Source organism: Bombina bombina, chromosome 3 (assembly GCF_027579735.1).
Source record: "Bombina bombina isolate aBomBom1 chromosome 3, aBomBom1.pri, whole genome shotgun sequence".
In the NCBI taxonomy this organism is placed as follows: domain Eukaryota; kingdom Metazoa; phylum Chordata; class Amphibia; order Anura; family Bombinatoridae; genus Bombina; species Bombina bombina.
Window position 1 is genome coordinate 697,190,742 of NC_069501.1, and position 20,895 is coordinate 697,211,636.

Genomic DNA, 20,895 nt, shown 5'->3' on the forward strand with positions numbered 1-20,895 from the left:
TTCTACAGTGATAATATTTTATGTCGTCAGTCTAAAAGTGTAACGGGAAAGGCAATCTAGCATCTAAAAAACACACCTGTTTGCCCATCTGCTCCCCAGCCACATGAATATACATTGCCTTTTTCTGTCCTAAACAGGCTATGATCCTGCCCACATGAAACCTAAAATAAATTAAATCAGTAGAAAAAAGATAAAAATATTTATATTTGCAATCATTGGTACTAAAGTAAAACACACAAAAAGGGACATACTAATGTAAACAATGTAATGCTGATGTTTGTTTCTTGCATTACTAGCCCTAGATAACAGTGTGCCTAATCCCCACAAGCATTACAGTAAGAGACAAAGAGAGATAGTAAAAGTAAGACACAGATAGTGTGAGAGAAAGACTAAAGGAGAGAGAGTTTCACAGTTGTCTGTAGAGTAGAGCGGCTCTGCATATAAAGCAATGCGAAGACACTGCAGTAGAAAGAGCGGGTGAGATAAAGTTGCTATATTTTCACACATTCACTGCTCTAGAGTAACCTACAGGCTGCAGGTTAGGTATATCCCTACCTGGGGAAAAGTGTGTTATTCAGTACTCACTTGTACAAAACAGGTATTAAATTCTAGCCTGCAGATGGCTGCCAGGCCACAACAATATCATTATATTATATAGCTATGTATATTGGATAGAGTATTAATATGTACCAGGTATAATGATTAAAATATTCATGATTAGAATGCCTGATGAAGGGACCTCAGTGTCCTGAAAGCTTACAACTTTATAAACTATTAGTTAGCTATTAAACAGGGCTTTTGTTTCTTATAAACGGCTTTTTACTTTCTTTGAATATCCTGGCTAACACGGCACTGCCTTTTTTCTGCATCTTTCATGATTCAGATAGAAGATATCATTTTTTTTTTATCTTTTTTTTAATTGTTCTTTATTAACCAACAGAAAGGCGAATTATACAATGATGCGGACTTGATTCATAACAATATTTAAGATAAAAGGGATAAGAAAAACAATTATCACCATCTTAAAGTTCAAACAATTTCAGTATAAAGACAAAAGCAGGTTATATTAAGTAGCCTCTAACTGACAATTTTCCCAAAGGAAGAAATAATAAAAAAAATAAAGTAAGAATATTTTTCTTTAAGTCCGCAAAAAAAAAAAAAAAAAAAAGAAGCATTATTAGCTTAAGTCACCTTAAGTTGGGGTTTTCTATTTAAAATTAAAGGAAAGGGGGAAAAAAAAAAAAAAAAAAAAGGGGAAAAAGAAAGAAAAACCCCAGCTCTCTCTCATCATCCCCAGCACTCCGTTTACCATATGCCCAACAAGACCAATTCAGAATTTTGGAAAGGAAAGATCATATAGTCTCTTTCGTTTTCAGGAAGTGACTTAATGTATACTGCCCATTTACTGAAGAAGTTCGTTATATCCTCTTCATTGTTGATATCTGTATCTTTTTGTTCCAATAAACATTGTTTTTTCAAACAATTCTGAATTTCCGACACACTTGGTACAGACCGCATTTTCCATTTTTTGCATAACAAGTATCTAGTGGCTAAAATGGAGATGGAGACTATTTTATCATTAGGATGGCGTTTGTTTAAGTCATCAATACATAATATAACCTGGGATAGGGTGAGGGTTATGGATGGAATTTTGAGTACCCTAATCAGCCAGTATTCTAATTTACGCCAAGTATTTCTCACTTTTGGGCAGAACCAAAACATATGTTCTATGTCTGCTGCTAAAAGAGAACATTTAGGGCATTTATTAAAGCTCGAGTTGTGCACCCTAAGACCCCTTTCCGGAGTGAAATATGCCCTGTGAAGTAACTTAAAATGTGCTTCCCGCCATGTAGCAGAGAGAGTAGTCCTAGCCACTTTAGCTATAGAGTATTGCAAAATTTTTGGGTCAACCCTATTCTGTGCTGCGAGTGAGGTCCATGCTGAAGCAATTCTTGTCAGATTTAAATTACCCCTGCTAGCACCCAATAAGTGATAGCCCACAGAAATAGACATACGATCGGCCTTCATAAGTATAAGCCAGTTTTCAAGTTTACCTAGTTTCCAGCCCCAGCCCTCTTCTCTAATTAATTCAAACAGAAAATGCCTTATCTGTAAATAAGCGAAGAAGTCTTTGTTAGGTAAACTAAATTCCTCTTTTAATACTTCAAATATTTTAGTAGTTTTTCTATCACTGTCTATCAGCAATATCAATTTATTCAGCCCATTCTTATGCCATCTATTGAAAACTTCAGAGTGTAGCCCAGGTTGGAATTTTGGATTTCCTATCAAGGGAAGGTAGTGCGAAACCTTGGAGTTAATTGAAAGAGTTTTTGCTATTTTCCACCATGCCCTGATAGGATTATAAATTACTTTGAGTCTTTTAATTTCTGGAGGTAGCTCCTTAGGGGGGGGAGTGCAGAAGTGCTGAGGGGAGGTAAGGACTACATATGTTGTTCTCAAGATGATTATTTAGAATATAGTCTTTTGACAAGATCCAATCTGCCGCTATTCGTGCCAGGAAGCTAAGGTTGTATGCTCTAATGTCTGGGAGTGCTAAGCCTCCAAACTCACATGGAAGAGTGAGTTTATTAAAAGATATTCGTGCTCTTTTCCCCTGCCAAAGAAATTGTCTAATTAAACCATTAATCAGCCGTACATCCTTTTCAAGAAGAATTATTGGGATATTCTGAAGTATGTACAGCAGTTTCGGAAGGAGGATCATTTTAACTAATGCTACTCGTCCGGAAATTGAGAGTGGTAAGCTTTGCCATATTCTAAGCTTTTCCTTAAATTGTCTAACAATTGGGGGAATATTAAATTCATAAAGATTATCCGAATTCACCGGGATAGTTATCCCTAAATATTTAAATGAGTCTGTTACTCTTTTGAATGGATTTTCTAAACATGAGTCACTTGTCCTACGAATCCAGAAAATTTCTGATTTGGCTGCGTTTATTTTATAACCTGAGAAGGTACCAAACTGGTCGATTATCTGCATTAGTTTTGGAATGTTAATTTTAGTGTTTGATAGATATAAGAAGATATCATTTTAAAAAACTTTTCAATTTACTTCTATTATCAAATTTGCTTCATTTTCTTAGTGTCCCCTGTTTAAGGTGCAACTATGCACTACTGGAAGCAAGCTGAACACATTGTGTGAGCCAATGACAATTAATCAGCAGCTAGCTCCCAGCAGTGCATTGCTGCTCCTTAGTCTACCTAGGGGTGCTTTTAATAAAGGATACCATGAGAATAAAGTTAATTAGATAATATAAGTAATTTGGAAGGTTGCACAAAAATGGGGTTTAATGTTCCTTTAATTCATTGTTTTGCTGCTACATCAAGAAGCTCTTACCTGAACAACGTTACTGTCCAGCTGCATAACCCTGTGAATCAGCTGACTTTCACTAGCAGAGAAAGAACATCATATGTTAGCAAATGCCAATATCCTATGTTAGCAAATGCCAATATCCTATGTTAGCAAATGCCAATATCCTATGTTAGCAAATGCCAATATCCTATTTTAGCAAATGCCAATATCCTATGTTAGCAAATGCCAATATCCTATGTTAGCAAATGCCAATATCCTATGTTAGCAAATGCCAATATCCTATGTTAGCAAATGCCAATATCCTATGTTAGTAAATGCCAATATCCTATGTTAGTAAATGCCAATATCCTATGTTAGCAAATGCCAATATCCTATGTTAGCAAATGCCAATATCCTATGTTAGTAAATGACAATATCCTATGTTAGTAAATGACAATATCCTATGTTAGCAAATGCCAATATCCTATGTTAGTAAATGCCAATATTTAGTAAATGCCAATATCCTATGTTAGTAAATGCCAATATTTAGTAAATGCCAATATCCTATGTTAGTAAATGCCAATATCCTATGTTAGCAAATGCCAATATCCTATGTTAGTAAATGACAACATCCTATGTTAGCAGTTAGGGTTATCAATAGCCCACAAATATTTATTTCTCTCTCTAGGTCTGTTACTTATAAGAAACATACAGTCATATTAGTTATAACAACATATATGGCAGAAAAGCATGAGGTTATGAAGGACAGTGCTAACATGAGCTGACTCCCTTTTTTAGATGCCTGTACAGTGTTTTCTTATCTCTAATTCTATCGACCCACTAACAGGAATTAGCCCCTTATCCCAGTCTGCTGCAGGATTATATTCTCAGTCACTCACTTTATGTACTTAACCAGTCTTAAAAAATGACATGTAATATGGTAAAGCCACAAAACAACATGGTTTTTCATTCATTCAGATAGAGCACACAATTTTAATCAACTTTCCAATTCATTTCCATTATCTAAATCTGTACAATCCTACTGAGCATGTGCAAAATTCACAGAATATACGTATATGCACTTTATGATTGGCTGATGGCTGTCACATAATGCATTAGGAAGGAAACTGTAAGTAACTGACATCTGTCAGAAAAAAAATATACTACTCATTTGAAATTCAAACTAAGTGGTTTTGAATTGTCTATTTTTTTACACATTTATGGATTGTGCTATTCTACTGTGTTTAGTGGTTCTTTAAAACACTAACTTAATGCTAGGCAGAATGATGTATTCAAAGCAAAGTTGCACCTGAAAATACTATGCTCATGACATTATTAAAATTAGTTATTTAAATATTGGGGAAAAAAACAAGTGTTCATTTTTTAGTTCCCATAAAGCAATATTCGCTGCCATATTGTAACCTAGGTTTCCTTTTCTGCTAACACTAATCAGGAAAGCTATAAATGGGCTACTAGAGTGTGCAACTAATGACTGTGTGTTAAAAGTCAAGCAGGTGGAGCGAATCCTATATAATAAAAGGCCAAGTATGTTTGTCCGATGCAGTCATGCGCAGTAGAGACTGCACGAGGACAAACATACCTGAGAGGGGGAAGAGAGAGAGAGCGCATAAGAGAGGGGGAAGAGAGAGAGAGCGCATAAGAGAGGGGGAAGAGAGAGAGAGCGCATAAGAGAGGGGGAAGAGAGAGAGAGCGCATAAGAGAGGGGGAAGAGAGAAAGAGCACATAAGAGAGAGCGCATGAGAGAGCACATAAGAGAGAGCACATAAGAGAGAGCGCATGAGAGAGCAAGAGAGCGCATGAGAGAGAGAGCGCATGAGAGAGAGCGAGCGCATGAGAGAGAGAGACCGCATGAGAGCGAGCGCATGAGAGAGAGCGAGCACATGAGAGAGAGAGAGAGCGCATGAGAGAGAGAGAGAGCGCATGAGAGAGAGAGAGAGAGAGCGCATGAGAGCGAGCGCATGAGAGAGAGCGAGCGCATGAGAGAGAGAGAGAGAGAGAGCGCATGAGAGAGCGCGAGCGCATGAGAGAGCGAGCGCATGAGAGCGAGCGCATGAGAGAGAGCGAGCGCATGAGAGAGAGAGAGAGAGCGCATGAGAGAGAGAGAGAGTGAGAGCGAGAGGGGTGGGACCGCTGTAATACAAAATATGGCCCGTGTACACAGGCTTTAGGACTAGTTATAAATATAATGTCTAGTTTTAGGAAATCATGGGTTTAGGCTACACCTGCATCATAAAGGTCTCATTTCCTTACCTGTATATTTCTCCTTCAATTACTGTTCTGGCACACTGTCCGTATGAATTGTTTCCCAGGCTAAAAACTGGAAAGGTCATTTAAAATATCAGCTATGGATTTTCATACATTTACAGTTAGGATTTACTTTACAACTATGTAAACAGTTAACCAGAAGCAACAGCACACAGTGATCCTCAAATAACTTTATTTAAAAGAAATGTAGACGGGTAGTCATTTATAAGTGTGTAAATATGACGTTTAGTTTCCTACTCAGTGGTTTGGTAGCTCTTTAAAAAGTAATAGACAGAAGGCATAATGACAATCTGAGCAAGGACTAATGACCATCAGAATAAACACGTTAAAGGGGCATGAAAGTCAAAATTAAAATTTCCTGATTCAGATAGAGCGTGCAATTGTAAGAGACTTCATTTACTTCTATTATCACATTTAGCTCATTCTTTTGTTGAAATGCATACCTAGGTATGCCTTGAGGAAGCAATGCACTACTGGGAGCTAACTGATGATTATTGGCTATATACATATGCCTCGTCATTGGCTCATCTGATGTATTCAACTAGGTCCCAATAGTACACTGCTGCTCTGGCCTTTACAGTACGTAAAAGGGACAGTAACGTCAAATAAAACTTAAAGGGATATGAAAGCCTTACTTTTGACTTTTCTGTCCCTTTAGACACACAACCATATGTAAGCAATATCATATAATAGGGCGTTTTCTTTTTGCACTTATGTCCCATTAAGATAAATAAATTTAAAACATTAAAGCTGTCATTCAAGAGAGGATCAAAACTACAATTTATTACAGGACACAATTTAAAATTTTAATTGTAATGTATTTATGTAATTATATAATGGCTTCTAGAAGAAAAAGCATCAACAATAGTACAGAAATAACAGTTTAGGACATCTGCTTCATAAGAAAATCAGTCACTAATACAATAATACTATGAATATAAAGTTTATTCTCTCAGAATTATACAGTTTATTAGTGCAGGGTTTGAAAAATCCAACTACCAACTGTGTCTAAATATGTAGGACCACCAGATATACATCTGCAATAAATAATGGAATATATGGCAGCCGGGGTACAAATGTGAGTAACTAAAACAGAGTTTTTCTCATCAGCACAGAAGAGAAAAATAAACAGCCAATGGGAAAGGAGGTCATTACAAATTGATACATGGAAGTCATAAATTAATTTAATGATTCAGAGAGAAGTTAATTAGAAAGTTTTTTTTTCCTAATTGTGTGGTCTGTTATCAAATGTACATCTATATCTTGGTATTCTTTGTTAAAAATACTTCATTCCATCAAGAATATACTGAGGTAGGCTTAGAGTCACTTTTATGTCCCTTTAACAGTCAGAAAACAGACCGCTAAAATATTGCATAGCAATCAACAGTAAATTCAGTAGTACTTAAAGTGCCCACACAGTGTCTGAGACCCTCTTAGCAGGGACGAAACTAGAGGGTGGGGGTCCAGCATAAAAAAAAACCAGTTGACCTGCCACTGCCTGCACTGATATCATGTGAGTGTGATGTAAAGCTTTGCATTTAAAAATGTCTTATTGAATATATATATTTATTCTTACCCTTACAGCAATCTGAACTGTGTATGGTTTTCCGTGGTTCCTATGTAATTTACTTTTTATTAATCTTATATTGAAATCGTATGATGATTTTATACAACCAGCATGAAATGGCCTTTTTCCTTCTTGAATATTTTCCTTTTCTGTGGAAGTTAAAACTGCACAAAAATAAAGTAAAAATGCTAAAAACTACTATTCGTCTAAGTAATCCATTAGTGTGATGTAACTTCCAATGATTTTGAAAGAATAAGGGAAAAAGTCATAAGAATACATTGGGGCCTATTTATCAAATGTCTGTCCGACATGATCCGATCAGCGGATCATGTCCGCCAGACATCGCTGAATGCGGACAGCAATACGCTCTCCGCATTCAGCATTGCACCAGAAGTTCTCGTGAACTGCTGGTACAACACCGCCCCCTGCAGATTCGTGGCCAATCGTCCGCTAGCAGGGGGTATCAATTAACCCGATTGTATTCGATCGGGTTGATTTCTGGCGATCGCTGTCCACCTCCTCAGAGCAGGCTGACAGGTTATGGAGCAGTGATCTGAAGGCTCGCCAGAAACACGGGGCTTTGGCTTCAAGCTCCATACAGAGCTTGATAAATAGGCCCCTTCGTCAATATTATGCTCCTCTGCCGTTACAGATGAGGATACAGATGGTGAGCCTATAAGAATTAAGCATACATGTATATGCTCCAATCACTGGCTGTATCATCATCTGGTCAAATATGGGTACAGCATGTTGATGAATGCAAAACTCCTGGGGGTCTGTTGTCCAAAAAGTCTAAATCAGCAGCAGCATAAACCTGTCCTAATCTGAAGCAGATTGTGATTGGTCCAGGAATGCAACTTGAATTACACATTAAGAGTGACACTACAGTCAATAATTGAAATGCACATAGATGAATTACATTTTGAATAGAAACATATTTGCAATACACATGTATTAGCAAAAAAAAGGCTTCTAGTAAAAGTTATCACTGTTTTAGCGTTAATATTTTTCTCTGCACGTGCATGTGAAGCATAGCTAGATATTCTCAGTGCACCAGCATTTTAAATACTGCAGCTGCTCAGAGTGTCTGTGGGGCCTGTATCAGATCATCAATAAACAAATTGAGTCATTACCAGATGGTACAAGCACCTTATGATCTCTAAGCAAGTGCTGAGTATAAAATGCTGGTGCACACTTTTGAAACAGCTATAGCTTGTATTAGAAGCGTTTTTGTTAATACATGTTCCTTAAAAAAATGCATCTAGTCAAACCTGAAATAACTCCATGTGGATTCTAATTTTGTCTGGAAAGTCCCTTAAAGCATAACAAGAGTAGGGCATTTGATTAGAAATAAAATGCTCTAATGAAAATGTAAAAACGTTTCATATTTACACTAGAATGGTCAAGAAGTCTCAAACCTAAACCAGAATTGCTTATACTGAGATAATATAATGTAATCACCTCCTTCATTGTCAGTCAGGATGAGAGAATGTGCCCTACCACACGACACCTGCAACACTCGTGTTTCTTGTGGTTTATCCAGGGGAAGAGGAACAGGTGAAGGTTCCAGGATGTAATCATATCCTTTAGCTTTAAACAAGAGACAACAAATATTATACTAACCAAATGCATATCATTTATAGTGGCCCATAACGCACACATTAATATACATGTAGATGGTGTGTTATCCTTTGCTGAACAATATGTATTGAACTTTTAATAAATGCACAACCAGGGTTTGATTTACCTCTATATAGCCCCTAAGCCGAGGCTTCTCATGACCCACCCCCACAAACCTTTCAGTCCACGTAAAACCTATAATATACTTGAAGCGTGCAGTAGTCTTTTGGGGACAATGTGTGTATTTATAAGGCCAAATAATGTATTAATGTATGGATAAAATTCCATTTTAAATTCTGAATACTCTAATAACTAAATAGGATGCATAATAACGTTTTTTTTTGGGGGGGGTTTTATACTATTTAAGTATGCTGAAGTTATATGTGGGATATACAATAGCCGTCTTCTGGAAAGGAAATTAAGCACATAGACAGAAGACTGTGGTGTTCATATATTGAAGAGTTGCCAATTACAGAATCAAAAACAAGTAGACACAGTAAGAATTCTAGTGGATACAAACCCAAACTCTGGAAGACTGCAAGAGTAGTGCCTATCCATAAAAGTGGGGAGATAACCTTGGTTTCTAACTATCGCCCAATATCATTGCTACCAGTATTGTCAAAAATCTTAGAAAAATGCGTCCATACGCAATTATGTGAATATTAACAACAATCTAACTATCTGACCCCTGATCAATCAGGTTTTCGTACAAATCACTCCACTACAACTGCCCTCCTAAAAGTTTGCAACGACATCCAAACTGGAATGGAACAAGGAGACCTAACTGGAGCTATTTTCCTTGATTTTGCAAAGGCCTTTGACACAGTAGACCACGACATACTACTGCTCAAACTAAAAAAACTCAGGTATTGGGGATCGTCCGCTAACCTGGTTTCGATCATATGTATCGGATCGATCACAATATGTCTCCATTTCTGACAGCGACTCCCTCCCTCTCCCAGTCACGTGTGGTGTTCCCCAAGGTTCCATTATCGGCCCCCAGCTATTCACATTATTTATAAATGATCTGCCTAATGTCTGCAAATCCTCAACTGTACACATGTATGCAGATGACACGGTAATCTATGCAAACAATTCCGATCTACCGCAGCTTGAAGCAGTGCTCCAAGACCAGTTCACAGGGGTAGAAAAGTGGATCTCAAAAAACAAACTCTTCCTAAACACTGACAAAACTGTCACAATGATCTTTGGCACAGGACCTAAACTACACAAACTACAAAATTCCCATCTATGCATCAAAACAAAATCAAATTGCACACTGACCGCAGTCCACTCTTTTAAATACTTGGGCATGTTGTTAGACCCCAATCTATCTTTTGGCCTCATATAGAAAAACTGGCATCTAAACTTTATCCAAAAATAGGTGCCCTGTACTGAAACATATCCTGCCTCAGCCCTACTGTAAAGGAAAAGATTGTACAGCAAATGCTGATGCCAATCGTGGATTATGGGGATGTAGTATATGCACCTGCACTGCAAACTCACCTTAATAAACGTAATACATTGTATAACTCGTTCTGCCGCTTTGTGCTACAATGTAACTACAGAACCCACCATTGTGACATGCTAAAAGAACCAAACTGGCTGTCCCTGGAATCCAGACGCACCCTCCATCTTTCCTGCCTTGTGTTTAAAAGCTTTTCTGGGAAGCTCCCACCCTACCTGAGCAATATGCTCTCACCGGTTATTCCCACCTCCTATAACCTCCGATCCAGTACCAGCACATTATTTAGCTTGCCTCAATACAAAAAGAAAGCAGCTCGATCCTCCTTTTCCTACAGAGCACCACAATTATGGAACGACATCCCGCACACTTTCAAACCTTCCCCATGCCTAATATCCTTTAAGAGATCCCTCTCTACATATCTCAAAACAGAATGCACCTGTCATTGTTGATTATATATTTCCTATCTGTTCTATTTAAAATTTTTGTGCATATGTATTATTATTGTTTTTTATTTTATTGTACCCATTGTATCAATGCAATGTTTTGTGTACCCAGGACATACTTGAAAACGAGAGAAATCTCAATGTATCTTTCCTGGTAAAATATTTTATAAATAAATAAATAAATAAATAAATAGTGCTTACTCCGATCTCTTCTGCTCCTGTGAAACCCAATCTGGGAATCCTTGTTTAGTCCCATTCCCCACACCTTTGTGATATTTTGTGTCCTGGAGGATAAAAGTGTAAATCCATAGCCACAGGCTGCTGAAGATATCTACAATATCAAAACAATATATAAATATAACAAATGACAACATAACTCATCAACTAGTAAACAGTATTTCTCAGAAACTAGCTCAGCAGACTGCAGTACCTCCAGTTCCTATTCAAACTTCTGGATTGCAGGACGAACTTAGCCCTTCATCATGTACAAGCATAGACGATTATCAGTTAAAGGGATATAAACAGTGTTTCATTGTTGTAATGAAAAAAGCACTAAGTGGTTAATACTTGATATAAATCATTGAAATGTGCATTATTCATCATTTTTAAAGGATTTTACCTTTTCATTATTTTTATAACTTAATTTGTGCAGGGTTTATTACTTCCTGTCACAACCTCACAAGGGGGCTTTGGAATAGTTTTTCTTTTGAAATGTTGCTAGGAGACACATATTTGCTAGATGCAATTAGTTTATTACCCATGTTCAGTAAAGGACTTTTGCTGTAAAAACCATGTGACCATAGAAAGTTCTGCACTGTCTGCTCCCTTATCTAGCTGAAGGCAGAGGCTACAATGGGAATTTCTAAGTGCTGGTTTAGCAAGAATACAAGTAAGCGGTGTGTTGTTTTTAACAAAATCAGTTTATTTTTTATGTTTCCTTTATTTAATATATTTGTTTTTAGTTTTACTAAAGGAGCATGGTTTCATATCCCTTTAAAGAACCATTAAAGTGATTGTAAACTTTAATGAATTACTGCCCAGTATCTAAAAATAATCTTAAAAACAGGGGCGCTTAAATTCAATAAATTTTAGGATGCTTCTTTTTTAAAATATTTACCATTACGTTATGGTAAACATACCACCGGTCCTCCACCCGCATCTCCTACTGTATTTGCATATTGGCTTCCTCCAATCATTGCTTGCCCCCCAAGCTGGATGCCAAAGGGGGCATGCAATGGTTGGAAGAAGTCGGATTAGTCATCAATATGCTAAATACAGTAGGTGCTACATCTCAAGTGGCAATTGCAGACGGATATGTTTTCTACTGTGTCCACCTGCAATCTTAATAAAAAAAAATTGTGCAAAGCAAATTTGATCAATAGAATTAAATTGAAAACTTGTTTCAAATTATAAGCTCTACCAAAATCATGAAAAAAAATAAATCAAGTTTCATATCCCTTTAATGTCTTGGAAAACAATGTAAACAAAATGCCAGTTAAGTCTTTGTTTGCTAATCTGAAATCTAATATTTAAGTCACCACTTTCCATGCTAAACCACAAGTGCTGTTTAAAAGACCTCAAGAGTTCCTCAATGTAATAATGAAATGTCTTAGACAGAATAATGCCTATAGGTAACATATCAACCTGTTAAACAGTAGTTTTACAACTATGAAACAACTAACCTTCTCATCCACATCCAACCTATATGGAGTAGATTGGAATCTCTTTAGTTTCTTTCTTCCTGTGTCTGGAAGGACAAAGCTAGGGATCCCCAGAGCCCCTGTGAAAGAAAAGCCCCAAACAAACACACGGTCTTTTCTTTTGGACCTCTCCCCCACATACTGAAAAACAGGCATGTCATCTTGTTCTCTGCTTTTCCCCACTGTTGATGACAAATATCTTTGCAGATGACGGATTGGCCTCACGTGTCTTTGCAAATGATGACATGGCCTCACAAGGTTCCAGCAACGTACTGCAAAGCATGTATATGACCACATTCTTTTAGATCACTGCATCGGAACATAAGAACATAAATGTTTTTACACTGTTAGATGTGCACACATTTTAAAAAACAAAAATTTAATGAGCATAGGAAAAAAAGTCACATTTGCCTGGTTTTACTTTTACATATGCAAATTGTGTTTTTTCCTCTCCCCAAGATAGTCAAGAAATGTTAAAGGATCATTTAAATCAACATTAAATTTCCAGGAATCAGTGTCAAAAAATCAGTTTACTTATACTATCAAAAGATTAAGGATTATAGGAACCTGTGCCTGCACATATAGTTATTAAAAGATGTGTATGCTACTGAACCTATCTATATGTGCTCTTGTGGAAAATAACATTTAATAAAGAAAACAAAGAGCAAGAGGTATCAGCATTAAAAAAGAAATATGTATTTGGGACATTAATTCCAATTTTTTTTCTTTCAGGAGTTTGATAGAGCATTTAATCTTAAAGGGCCAGTAAACCTATAAAATAATGTTATATAATTCTGCACATAGTGCAGAATTATATAACATTATATTGCTTTATGCAATCTAATATTGCCTGTGAATTTTTATTAATAAAGACTGTTTTTTAGACCCGCTCTCTGTGCTCTTCTGAGCGGGTCTATTTTTTACACAGAGCGCATCTGGCCAGGTGTCTAGTCACAGCCCGACCGCGCCATTACACTCAGTGCAGCTCGCTCCCACTGTCAAATAGAGCAGGAGCGATGTGCAGAATTATATAATATTATTTTATAGGTTTACTGGCCCTTTAAGCAACTTTCCAATTTACTTATATGATCACATTTGCTTCATACTCTTGGTCTCCTTTGTTGAAGTTGCAGTACTGGGAGATAGCTGAATACATCTGGGGAACTAATGACAAGAGGCATTTATGTGCAGCCACCAATAACCAGCCAGCGCCCAGTAATGCATTGCTGTTCCTGGGCATAAGTAGGTATGCCTTTCAGCTAAGGATACCAAGAGAACTAAGCAGAAAACAGAAGTAAATTGTTTATAATCCACCAGTATCACTGGCTGCTAGTTACTGGAGAAGTCCACTTCAGTTGCCCCATCATGATCATTGCTACATGTAAACTACATACTTTTTATATATAAAAAAACACAAACAGTACCAATTGGTGATTGTACATGTAACCAAGCTACTGCATCATCTGGGTATATACTGCATTAATGAACAGCATTTTTTAACATGCGAGTCCTTGTATGATACATACATGCCAAAGGATCACAGGGCTTGGTATACAATGATAGTTCTCTTATCCACCGTCAGTATATAAACAGCATGTTTGTCCTCCCTGTCATTAAGCTGTCGGAAGCCAACGCATGTTGTAGAATGGGCGCTACCATTATCCAATCTCCTCAAGTACAGCCTGACCAACCGGGTTACAAAACAACAATTCCCAAAATGCACTGCGTGAAACAGACGTCATCTCTGTGATGCTTACTCCGGGGTAAGGTTACTTGCAGTAGCTGGTTGGTTGCACATTATTCCGATTTCCGAAGTCTGTGTGTGAACTGTCAGACGAAGTACTCGCCACTAGGGTGCAGTGTAGTAGCGTACACTGTAGTCTAGATAGAAAATATTTTGAATTCGATTATAAATCTGATATCCAGGAGCTCCAATAGATGGCTATAAACAAGCTGCGTTAAAAACGTGTCGTTTAAATATTTTTCGTTTTTATTAAACTAATTTATTCTTTCTATGTTGTTTATTCATGTTGGTACATGCGTTATGTGAGCAGATACAATTATGTGTAATTCCATTTATTATATTAAAAAGGGGCCAGCATATATTAATATTCGATCATTTATATAGACCAGTCCCTTACATACTTTCAATCTTACTGGTATCCGCATCCGCTTAATATTTAACGTGTGAAATTCAAGATAACAGAAAAAAGCCCTTTCATGGTCAATCAGAAATATTTAGAAATGCAGAGCCGGACTGGTAAATCAGACCGTCCCTAGAAAATGTTTGAAGACCATACACTCTCCCTTTAAATTCAGGCAGCACATACTGTCTCACTGGAACACAATAATGAGAATAACCAAGAACAAATGTTTTGCAACTTATTTGCTGATATGCTACTAAAATTTCACGTGCTCCTTCCCTGCAATGCAATACATAAACAATAACAATAGGGTGAGTTCCTTACAGGTATCACTGACAGTTAGTTGCTCCCTATCACTTTTATCCCCTTCCTTATAAATTACAATCTCCCTTCATACTCTTTTGGTCTCAGGCTTAGGCCCATTAGTTATACCACCAGAACTAATAGCAAACCCTAGTATGGCAAGAATTCAGTCAGAGCAAGCAAATAGCTTACACAGCTACCATTCAAGAGCTAAAATCTACTACTCCTTCTGAAATTATTCTTTTTTCTTATTACTACATTTTCTCTCTTTTCCTACCCTTACCCTATGTGACACTTTCTACCCCTCAGGCCCTCACATCTTTTTTCCAATCTTGTGTTGTTTTCTCTGATTTTAATTTTGAACTTCTTCATAGTACATCAATTTATTGTATAAATCAGTTTTCTTTTAATGCCTTCACATAGTTTTCACAATACATGTATCCCTATATTGATCAACAGCAAAGAGGCCTATCTCTAAATATAAACATAAAGCTTCATTATTATTATCACCATTGTAATGTCAGCCTAACATGCTGCAGCATAGTATGTACACCTGTTTCTAGGCAACAGGAAGCTTTACCAATGTGATGTCATAGATTGCTGATGATGCTGTGGCTGTCAAATCTTCTCAGTCAGACAAACCAAAGCAGTGCAGGTGCAAGCAGCACAAGGATTCTATCAGCAAATAGGTGAGGAAAAAAATTACCTATGATTTATTTTAACAAGAACTCAACTAATTGACATCTTAATCAAATCAAAACCATAACCAATGCCCTGACCATGTACATTCAACTTGTCACACTACTGAATAGCTTTTCAGGCTTGTACATTATTCATGAGATCAACACATTTCTCCACTGCCAATGCAGAATTGTACAAATAGCTTATGATATGTATGTCAGTTAGGATCATAACAATGGTATGTTGATATTTTCAATTTTGTTGTACAGTGACAGTGCAGCATTAATAACAAAGCATCAATATAATATTGCTTTTTTTCTGACTTGATGTGAAAGTCATCCAATATTTAATGCTGTTTATCAAGTAATTGCATTAGTTAGCAGCCCAGATAGAGGACTTGTACAAGTACAATTTGATATCCCTACATAAACCATTAACTGAGCTGGAAGGGCTTTTTTGCTTTTTGTCATTAAATATAGGAATCACTCAAACAAATGACAAAGGTACATCTTATCCATTAGGGATACAGTTTTAACCATATCATATTCTAATTTCTCAGCCATCATTACACATGGCTAGGATTTTTTCAGTGTGGAATACAGAGTTCACTACAGGTGCAAAGCCAGATCTAAAACTAATTTACCCAGCACTGAAAATAGCTGAATGCTGCTACTCTCTGCCATATTTGGGATTTGTTTGACAAAAGAATATCCAAATAAAGAATTTTGCACATACCTAGTTTTAAAGGTATATGCCATTGTTTACTTAATTACCTGCAGAACAACCTCTCATGTAAGAGAATCATCTACACATTTAAATAAAGACTATCATATTGCCTTATATATTGTGAGGGGCAAATCATAATTTTCTATATATTTGTTTTCCATAGATTTATTGTACATTTCTTTCTTTACACTTGCTTTTTTAGTTTCTTCATATTTTCCCTTTCATATTTCAATTTCTCCCTCTCTTTTGATTATTCAAACCTAACTTGTTGCATCAAAATAAGTAAACTTGTCTCTAGGCAACCAGTGTGATGTCATATATTGCAGATCATGCTGTAATTGTCATATCTTTACTCCTGCTACAGCTTGTGGGACACGGAAAACTCTAAAGCAGGTGAAGTACAAAGTATTTCTTAACAAACATTTAGCATTAATATAAAGGGATGTAAATGTGAGATTTGTTTGCTTAGTGAAATGTTAATTAATCAACACCAAGGCACATGCAGATACTCACACCTATTTTACATATAAAAGATAGAATAACACCATATGGGGGATATATGTCTCTTTAGGCATCTGATATCCCTTTCCTTCTATTTCTATATCTTTCCATCATTATTTCTACCTTTTAACTGCAAATCACTTTCTACTTATTTAACATGTTGCCATATGATTCCATTCACCCTCTAGTGCCATTTACACTCTCTGACAAGCCTTGCATCCTATTTCTACTATGTCAGATGTTTCTTATGCAAAAATCCCCACCATCTAATCAATAAAAAGCAATCTTCACTCTTAGGAATGTTGTTTTTCTTACTCTGAGATACATTAAAGCATTTCTTGTTTAAAGCAGAGATTGTTGGCACAACTTTTATTAAAGGGACAGTATTCACCAATTTTCATATAACTGCATGTAATAGACACTACTATAAAGAAGAATATGCACAGATACCGATCTAAAAATCCAGTAAAAAAAACCTTTTAAAAACTTACTTAGAAGCTCCTAGTTTAGCATTATTGATGAGGTAAGGCTTGGACACCCAGTGAAAGGAGCTGGGAAACCAGCAAGAGCAGACACTCCCCCCTCCCCCCCTTACCTGCATATGAAAAGACAGATTAGACAAACGGGAGCCAACAGTGGTCTGTAAACCCGTGTATACATCTGATACTTTGGGACTTGGTTAGGAGTCTGAAAATCAGCACAATGTTATTAAAAAATAAGCAAAACTATACATTGTTACAAAAACACTAGCAGATGGGCTTTATAAATATATCCTCTACAAAACATTTATGCAAAGAAAAATCTAATGTACAATGTCCCTTTAACTCAAGCAAATTTAGACCACATACTGCTTCAGTCATGTTTGTTTGACAAAATGCTTTGGTTGGTTGAGCGTACGATTGGTAGGTAGGTCGATCGGTAGGTAGGTCGATCGGTAGGTCGAATGGTAGGTAGATCGAAAGGTAGGTAGGTAGGTGGATCGATAGTGATAGCTAATCTAATCAAGTTTTCTATTCTTATCATGACAAGCAGGACATGTAAAGTGGTAATCTAGGAGGAACAAAGAATTCTGATCGAGGCATTTTTACATGTATTTTATAAAGGTAAGGTAAGAAGAAAGGCTTCATTTCCAAATACAGATAAAAGGTATGTTCATACATCTCACTGTTATGCCTTTATGTTAGTGTTTATATTCCTATTACTAGATTTACTCAAATTATGTGTGAAATAGTTCGATACAGGTATTTGGAAAAATTTAAAAGTAGTACTGTTACCACAGTTGCACTATTTATATTTATATTATACAATCTAAAATGCTCACAATAAAAAGTAGGATCCACTGGAGGGACAAAAAGCACCATGAAACCAATCTCACATGGGTTCCATTTATTAAACTTCGGGCAGACAGAATTCACTACTGCAAATCCTGTACACAAGACATCTCTGTGAGCAGACAGCATATGCTGTCCCTATTTAACAGCAATGCTTGTGTAATGACACCCCATGCTCATTGGCAGCCAATCGGCTGCTAGCAGGGGCTGTCAAACATCCCTATCGGATTGGATCAGGATTATTTCAATTCACCACCTTTTAGGTGGCAGACAGGTTAAGTAGCAGCAGTCTTAAGACTGCTGCTACTCTGAAGCAGCAATCATTGTTTGGTAAATGAGTAGGCATGGTTAGGCTATTTTATCAGACGGAAAGAGGTTTGCAAATTATTATTTGTAGCAGAAACATCTGATCATAGTAAATATGTATTTATATATATATATATATATATATAGCATTTGAATGATGGGATTATATAGAATAACTATTCAAAATGAAACTTAATGTAGTAACAATCTGAAAAGAAAAGCATAATACAATATGTAATTCATACCTTAGATGTGTCTGCAGACTTGGAGCATGACTACCCTACGTTTCTCCTACATGACTCGTTGAGCTTTTTTTTTTTTACTTTTTCAAATTTTTGCAGTGGAGCTCAGTCTGTTTCATATCCTGTACTGGAATTCCATGTTTTTTTCTAGAGATCATTTTACATATAGAAGACGTATGCAGTGTTGTGAGAAAAAACAACTGTAAATGTGAAAGCTGACAACTGCTTAAGCATCCAGATTTGCTTAATAAATCCTAATAGTTAAGGGGTAATAGATGGCACCTTTTACATGAGGGCAAAGCTCAATAAATTAGCATATTGTTCAAATAAATAATTGTTATTTAAGCTGTTACAGATTTAATATATTTTATCAATTTTTACTGTGTTCAAAACTTAAAATCCTCAACCTTACATCATCCTAGCTATTATGGTGTGCCCAGTGGCGTTCTGTTTTTAACAGAAAAAAAAATATTATATATGAAATTCTAATCTACAGGTAACAATAATGGGGCATATTTATCAAGCGCCGTATGGAGCTTGAGGCCCCTTGTTTCCGGTGAGCCTGCAGGCTCGCAGGAAACAGAAGTTATTAAGAAGTTAAGAAGCAGCAGTCTAAAGAACGCTGCTCCATAACTTACCCGCCTGCTCTGAGACGGACATCGAATTCGATTGGGTTGATTGACACGCCCTGATAGTGGCTAAAGACTGCTACTCCATAACCTGTCCGCCTGCTCTGAGGCGGCGGACAGAAACCAACCTGATCAAATACGATCGGGTTGATTGACACCCCCTGCTATTGGCCAGAACTGCTGGTGCAATGATAAATGCAAACAGCGTATGCTGTCGGCATTTAGCGATGTGCAGCGGACATGATGCACTACTTCTTTTTCTAATAAATTATATATGATATTTCTCTTTCAATTTTTGATTAAAAACTTGTATTTTTTGTAAGGGAACAAGTATGGAAACATAGCAGAATGTCTGTATTTTGATATGCAACAATTGATTGTTTTTTTCTGGTTGAGTTACTTTTTGTTAGCCATCTTAAATTTGTATGATTAGATTCATTAAACATCTCTGTGAAATATTTAAATATTTCTGAGATTTAAAAAAAAAAAAAAAAAAAGCAATTTGGATAAATTTAAAAGTCACATTTTCATCACAGTTACACTAATTGTATAAGATGTGAATGCTCACAATAAAAAAAGTAGATTCCACCAGATTAGAAAACATCATAAAACCAATCTCATATAAAGTAGTCTTAATTATGCAATAATATGAGATGGAAAGGGATTTGCAAATTATTATTAGTAGCAGAAACATTTTGATCATTGTAAATATTATTCAAAATTAAACAAAAAATGTAGCAAAAAATCTGAAAAGAAAAGCATAATGCAATATGGCATTCCTAACTTAGATGTGTCCGCAGACTTGGAGCTTGACTGCCCTACGTTTCTCCTACATGACCCGTTGAGCATTTTTTTTTTACTTTTTCAATTTTTTACAGTGGAGCTCAGTCTGTTTCATATCCTGCACTGGAATTCCATGTTAATTTTTTTTCTAGAGATGATTTTTTTTATATATAGAAGAAGTGTACAGTGTTGTGAGATAAAACAAACTGTAAATTTGAAAGCTGATAACTGTTTAAGCAGCCATATTTGCTGAATCAACTCTAACAGTTAAGGGTTTATAGATGCACCTATTACAAGGGGAAAAGTCTCATTAAATAAGCTTATTGTCCACATACAAAATTGTTCATTAACTTGTTTCAAATTTTATATATTTTATTCATTTTTGTTGTGATCAAAAATGTAATTCTTAGCCTTTCATCACCCTAGCGATTATGGTGTGACTAGTGGCATACCATTTTAACAGAAAAAAATGAATGATATGAAATTCTAATCTACATGTAACAATAATATGTTTAAAGTTTCTAATGTCATTTGATAAATCTAAATTTGAAACCATTTTATTTGGCTAACAATAATACCAAAATCACGTTGCATCGATTGCTGAGCTTAATCAGGCATTTCAGTGTTAATTAATGTTAGTTTACAACTCCTTCCAAATGTAATAATGCTAACCTATTGCCATATAGTTTAAATACACTTAATAACATTTATTTATAAGAATTATGATTTTTATGTTTTTGCTTTTTCTAATATACATTCAATACAATGCAACTGTTTTAAACATGTACTGTTGGAAATATTCTATATTTTGTCCCGTTCTCCTTTCAATATACACCTTTAACCAATGCAGCTCTT

General features: G+C 36.1%; 1 protein-coding gene across 3 annotated transcripts in view; it reads right to left on the reverse strand.

Annotated features, from left to right (window-relative positions):
- RCC1L (RCC1 like) overlaps window positions 1-14,074 on the reverse strand; it is a 48,116-nt gene extending 34,042 nt beyond the window's left edge. For 2 of the 3 annotated variants that reach the window (XM_053707473.1, XM_053707475.1), the window contains exons 1-7: window positions 13,921-14,074; window positions 12,377-12,703; window positions 10,896-11,025; window positions 8,625-8,753; window positions 5,582-5,648; window positions 3,356-3,407; window positions 77-161 (exon numbers count right to left, since the gene is read on the reverse strand). In XM_053707473.1, coding sequence (XP_053563448.1) covers window positions 77-161; window positions 3,356-3,407; window positions 5,582-5,648; window positions 8,625-8,753; window positions 10,896-11,025; window positions 12,377-12,691 — 778 coding nt within the window. In that variant the 5' untranslated portion in view covers window positions 12,692-12,703; window positions 13,921-14,074. The remainder of the gene's footprint in view (window positions 1-76; window positions 162-3,355; window positions 3,408-5,581; window positions 5,649-8,624; window positions 8,754-10,895; window positions 11,026-12,376; window positions 12,704-13,920) is intronic. The other variant, XM_053707474.1, reaches the window with a different exon arrangement.
- Window positions 14,075-20,895: the final 6,821 nt, after the last annotated feature.